The following is a 6,280-nucleotide window of genomic DNA, read 5'->3' as shown; positions in this document are numbered from 1 at the left end:
ACGATGACAACTATATTGAAAATACAATTTATTACACTGAGTAATAAATACATACAAAGATGCAAGTAACAGCATTTTCCTTTTTTTTATACCAAAACCAACCTCAACACGAATGAACCGATGCATTTGGCACGTCTCTGCCCCTCACTCACTCATCATGTGTGTTATAAGGGTCTGAAAAACAGACCAAAATACTATCAAAAACAAGTCCTGTCCATCTACCCCTGTACAAGCCATGCACTGTCTACTATTAACCCCCGGGCCCGTTCGCATGCACAAACCAATGTTTTAAATGAAGTCAAAACTAAGATCCCAAAAGTGGGGCGTTAAAAACCCATGATATCCTTTCATATGAATTCCAGTAACCCACACATGATTTAAATGATCCTCCAGAAGCCTCAGGAGTCATGAATTCTCTTATTGTATTCTCTCTCTCTCTCTCTCTAGGAGCTTGCTTTTCCCATCCTTTGTTCATTTACTTCCTCTTCTCGACGGAAATGCCATGCAAGTTTTTTTTTTGTTTTCATGAGACGTTCACTGTTAGTTCTTCTTGCAGGGAGGAATGTGTGTTCGTAGCTAGGACCTGGCGTTTCTCTCCGTCTCAGCCAAGCATTCACGCACCAACCCTCTGGCGTGGATTATTCCTTTAAAGAGAGACAAACACAATAAAGATTAACAAACTTTACTATACTGCATGTTTTACACTGGAATTATTCTGCATATCCAGCGGTGGAAGAAGTATCACAGTCTTGGAAAGGGAGGAGTGAGCAGAGGGGTACTCAGTTGGTTGCAATCTGCAACCACACCACTAGATTTCCCCAAATCCTACACACTGTACCTTTAAGCAAGAGTACGAATACTACACTGTACTCCATAAAGGAACACCTGATCCTTCAGTTCATCACAAACATCAACACATCTGGAGATACCTGGTTTTCACTGGACAGGAAGGGGATGAAAAACTAGTCTGTGAAGTAACTAAAACAGTAAATGACATGTGGCAAGATAGGTAGATAGATAGTAACTTTATTGATCCCGAGGGAAATTCAAGTTCAGTACTTGAGTAAATGTACTTAGTTGCATATCAAGGTTACCTCTTTTCAGTCTCTCCATTGCACTCTTACTTCCAGCATACGTGGGCCTGATCTCCTTCCCCAGCTCTTCGATGATGGCCAGCAGCTCTGCATATTTGTTCTGAGGCACTTGGCTGCCGGTGGAGCCCTGACGGTAGAGCAAACACAACAAGATAAGCCAGGTTCAGCACATTTCACATCGGTTTTTGAGGAAGTCACATTTAATCCAGAGAATATTGCAGTGAGAAACTAAATATACAAGCCTCGCAGTTGTAACAAGTCAAGTTGCAGTTTACATCCAGATCAGTTTACTAGTAGAGGTGTCAAAGTTAACAGAATAATAACGCGTTAACGCAACTTTGTTTAAACGCAACTAATTCCTTTGACGCGTTAACGCAACTTGCTATTTTTAGGTTGTAGCGTGCTCATGGCTAAATAACGCTCCAAACCTACATTCAATTTTGGCGAGGAAAAACTATCATGGCTATTTTCAAAGCGGTCCCTTGACCTCTGACCTTCAGATATGTGAATGTAAATGGGTTCTATGGGTACCCACGAGTCTCTCCTTTACAGACATGCCCACTTTATGATAATCACATGCAGTTTGGGGCAGGTCATAGTCAAGTCAGCACACTGACACACTGACAGCTGTTGTTGTCTGTTGGGCTGCAGTTTGCCATGTTATGATTGGAGCATATTGTTTTATGCTAAATGCAGTACCTGTGAGGGTTTCTGGACAACATCTGTCATTGTTCTGTGTTGTTAATTGATTTCCAATAATAAATATATACATACATTTGCATAAAGCAAGCATATTTGAATATTAAATACCTGACAAATCTCCCCTTAAGGTACATTTTGAACAGATAAAAATGTGCAATTAATTTGCAATTAGTTGCGATTAACTATTTTAATCGATTGACAGCCCTAATTACCAGTCATGTGGGGTACTACTACTCAACCTATGAAAACAGTTGTATAATATCTCCTGTTCTTCGACTGACCATAATCTTTTTTTTCTGTCTCTGGCAAGTACCTACCTACTTTATGGAGGGACAATACATCCATTAAATAGGAAGAAGGATTCAGATTATCAGTTTAATAGCAGCTAACCTGTGAGAATCCCAGAGATGGAGGTCCAAAGTCGCTCAGAAGCGGCCTGTAGGACTGCAACGTGGCCAGGTTAGCCGCCGAGGGAGACTGGAGGCTTCCAACTGTTCAGAAATTACAAGTTGACAGAAGAAGTGAAGATTTACAGCACAAATGAGTCAAATCTACAGTATGTCAGTGTTTTTTTGTTGCAGAATTTCAGAAAAAAGTGAATAAAAAATGTTTACAACTCCTCAGAACCCGAGGTCTGTCTTGTTTCATCCGACTAACAGCCCAAAACCCAAAGATATTCAATTTACAATACAAGAGTAAAAAACACCAAATCGCACAAGCATGCTCAGACTTTTACTTGATAAATGCCTCAAATGATTAATTTATTATCACAATAGATGCAGATTAAATTCCCTTCAATCAAAGAGTTGATTAATCATCGCAGCTGTAATTTATTTATTTATTTTGTTGGCCTAAAAACGAAAATGAATGCCGATTCGGTCCAAAACAACTGGAAGCATCCTAAGTAAAATGTTTTAACTGTAGATTAAACTCCCCTCAAATTCCCATTATAAATACTGGGTGAAGTACATTCAGTCAAGTACTGTACTACTGAAGTACAATTGTGAGATACTTGTACTTTAATTGAGTTTTTAAATTTGTCTTCTACTTTCTAGTTCTACTTTTACTTTAACTTCAATAAAGGATGTTAATATTTACTTTTATATGTAACAGCGTATATTTAAATAGTAGTCCTGCTGCTTTTACTTGAATAAAGGATGTTAATACTTACTTTTACATGTGACAGCATATATTTACATGTGACAGCGTATATTTAAATAGTAGTACTGCTGCTTTTACTTGAATAAAGGATGTTAATATTTACTTTTACATGTGACAGCATATATTTACATGTGACAGCGTATATTTAAATAGTAGTCCTGCTGCTTTTACTTGAATAAAGGATGTTAATATTTACTTTTACATGTGACAGCGTATATTTAAATAGTAGTCCTGCTGCTTTTACTTGAATAAAGGATGTTAATATTTACTTTTACATGTGACAGCGTATATTTAAATAGTAGTACTGCTGCTTTTACTTGAATAAAGGATGTTAATATTTACTTTTACATGTGACAGCGTATATTTAAATAGTAGTACTACAACTCTAACTAGAGTAACGGACATTAATACTTACTTTTACATGTAACAACATAGGCTATGTTTAAATAGTAGTACTGCAGCTGTTGTACTACTACATAGTATTTTTAGTACTTTTACATTTTGAATACAGGAGCTTTACTTCTAACAGCTATTTTTACTTAAATATGTTAAATGTTAAATTTACTTAGATGTTAAAACTTAATTCCACCACTGATAGTGAGTACTTTTACATTTACTTAAAGTAAGTTTTACTTGTGATACTGTTACTTTTACTTGAATAAAGGATGTTAATACTTACTATTACATGTAACAGTGTAAATTTAAATAGTGGTAGAGTTAATACTTAATTCTACCACATATAGTGAGTACTTTTACTTGTAACAGCAACTTTTACTTGAATAAAGGATGTTAATACTTACTTTTACATGTAACAGTGTAAGCTCTATTTAAATAAAAGAACTGCTACTTTTACTAGAGTAAATGGTTCCTGCCCTGGTTCTCTCGGCGGGTGTTCCTCGTCCAGCCTCGCCGCTCCCCTGCTGCTTTGTTCGGGCTGCAGTGTTGCTCCTCGGCCGCCAGATGTCCTCTTAGAGTCACAAAACCGACCCGAGGCAGATCAATCAGCAGCTCCCGACCGAGGAGCATCATGGAGGAAACGGAACAAGGCAGCAGGCTGGCTCAAGAAGAAGACACACCAAGTGATACACATTTTTTTTGTCACCGCTGTTAACGGCTAACCCGACACCGGGCGACGGAGACCGGGACCTCCGGGACGACGAAGAGAATCACCGTAACGGCCGTTTTTAAAACATCCCAACCGTCGTTCTCCAGCGCTCGCGGATGGCGCTCTTTTTTTGTACATTAGTAATAATGGCGGATATGAATTAGCCTAGCTCCCAGGATCTGACCCTATATATATAACTGGACCAAAAAACTACAGACACGGTCTTTCTCTCCAGGTAGACCCCGAATTTAACACTCGATTTAACGGACGGATACTTTGATTTTTTCGCCGTTTTTCTTCCTTACCCTGGTTCCCAGAAGTTCCCGGAATGTGCTGATGGACATTGGGTTTATAAGACATTCCCAGAGACATTGTAAATTAAAGAAATAAAAATGACCCGAAATTCAGTGAAGCGTCTGTCTCTCACTTTTTGTTTACAACAGCGGCACCGGCAAATATGGCCGTCACTTTATATTGACACCCACTATGCTTTCTAACACGGCTAACAGCCATTGCGGGTTATCAAGAAAGAGACACATTAAACGTGATTTAGACGATAAAAACGGCGGTTTTAACCCGGTTTAACCCGGTTTAACACACGTTTACTCCTCATCCACCGGGACGGCCACTTTAATGTACACTTTTTAAAAGAGTTGATGTTTAAAAAGTAGTTTTTCCTTCATATTTTTGAATTTGTTTTTTTTTTAAACCACAGTTTTGAATTTTTTTAACCGTTAAATAACTGACTTCGCATTTGAATTTTTTTAACCGTTAAATAAGGAACCTCGTATTTGAATTTTTTTAACCGTAAATGATGTACTTCATTGTGTGTATTTTCAATATAAAGTTGAATTTAACATGAATGAATGGTTTATGTTTAAACACTTTTCCACTTAAAAAAGAGAAATGTTTGATACCTGTTTTTGTCTTTTTAAAAGAGTTGATGTTTAAAAAGTAGTTTTTCCTTCACATTTTTGAATTTTTTTAACCGTTAAATAACGAACTTCGTGTATTTTCAAATTTAAAGTTGAATTTAACATGATTTAATGCTTTTCCACTTAAAAAAGAGAGATGTTTGATACCTGTCTTTGTCTGTGGAGGCGCATCCATTGTTTCCTCTATATATTAGTCTATTATTTACATGAATTAAGTAGATTTTAAAGTTAATCCACTCTTATTTTGGAGGTGTGTATCCGCTCTTCTTCCATTCAAACTGAATGAGGAGTCCCCATCAGGGTCTTCTTCTTCTTGACCACATGGTTTGGCCCAATCCTGTCCCAGTGTCTTGACCTCTGACCCCCCCAGTGGACTCATGATGGTATGGTCCTCACTAACCCAGTAGATGATAGTGGGTGAACTGTATCTGACTTTAGGACATGTTTGGACAATATAATGCTTGTTTTTAAAAGGATTTTGATCTGAAAACATGCATTTAATTAGATTAATTATGATATTGGCAAAACATACAAGCAGTGGAAGAAGTATTTAGATAATTTACTGAAGTAAAAGTACCAATATAACAAAAAAAGCTCCAATTATGTCACTTTATATTGACACCCACTATGCTGTCTAACACGGCTAACAGCCATTGTGGGTTATCAAGAAAGAGACACATTAAACGTGATTTAGATTTTAGACGATAAAAACGGCGGTTTTAACCCGGTTTAACCCGGTTTAACACACGTTTACTCATTCACCGGGACGGCCACTTTAAACTAGACTTTTTAAAAGAGTTGATGTTTAAAAAGATGTTTTAAAAGATGTTTAAAAAGGAGTTTTTCCTTCATATTTTTGAATTTTTCTTTTAAACCACATTTTTGAATTTTTTTTAACCGTTAAATAACGAACTTCCTGTGTTCAGTTAAATTTAACATTAATTATAAAAAAGAGAAAAAGCTTTGTTTTACTTATAAACAAATATAATGTCAAAAGACATAGGAAGAAAACAATGAAAAAAAAAAATAACTAAATGACGTCCACTTTAAACTAGACTTTTTAAAAGAGTTGTTTTAAAAAGATGTTTAAAAAGTAGTTTTCCCTTCACATTGTTGAATTTTTTTAACCGTTAAATAACGAACTTTGTGTATTTTCAATTTAAAGTTGAATTTAACATGAATTAAAAAAAGAGAAAAAGCTTTGTTTGATACCTGTCTTTGTCTTTGGGGGCGCATCCATTGTTTCCTCTATTATTTACATTAATTAAGTAAAAAAAGTTTTA

General features: G+C 36.3%; 1 protein-coding gene across 1 annotated transcript; it reads right to left on the bottom strand.

Annotated features, from left to right (window-relative positions):
- Nucleotides 1-89: 89 nt before the first annotated feature.
- Nucleotides 90-4,655, bottom strand: LOC119478483 (cyclin-dependent kinase 2-associated protein 1). The gene is made up of 4 exons (XM_037753267.1): nucleotides 4,368-4,655; nucleotides 2,187-2,287; nucleotides 1,095-1,221; nucleotides 90-644 (listed from the first exon to the last, which is right to left on the bottom strand). Exons 1-4 carry the CDS (start codon nucleotides 4,432-4,434, stop codon nucleotides 577-579), a joined length of 363 nt encoding a protein of 120 aa, XP_037609195.1. The 5' UTR covers nucleotides 4,435-4,655; the 3' UTR covers nucleotides 90-576.
- Between the last annotated feature and the right edge of the window lie 1,625 nt (nucleotides 4,656-6,280).

This window comes from Sebastes umbrosus, chromosome 19, assembly GCF_015220745.1.
Source record: "Sebastes umbrosus isolate fSebUmb1 chromosome 19, fSebUmb1.pri, whole genome shotgun sequence".
Taxonomy (NCBI): Eukaryota; Metazoa; Chordata; class Actinopteri; order Perciformes; family Sebastidae; genus Sebastes; species Sebastes umbrosus.
The sequence above is the reverse complement of the archived record's forward strand: the minus strand, read 5'-3'. Positions and strand labels throughout refer to the sequence as shown.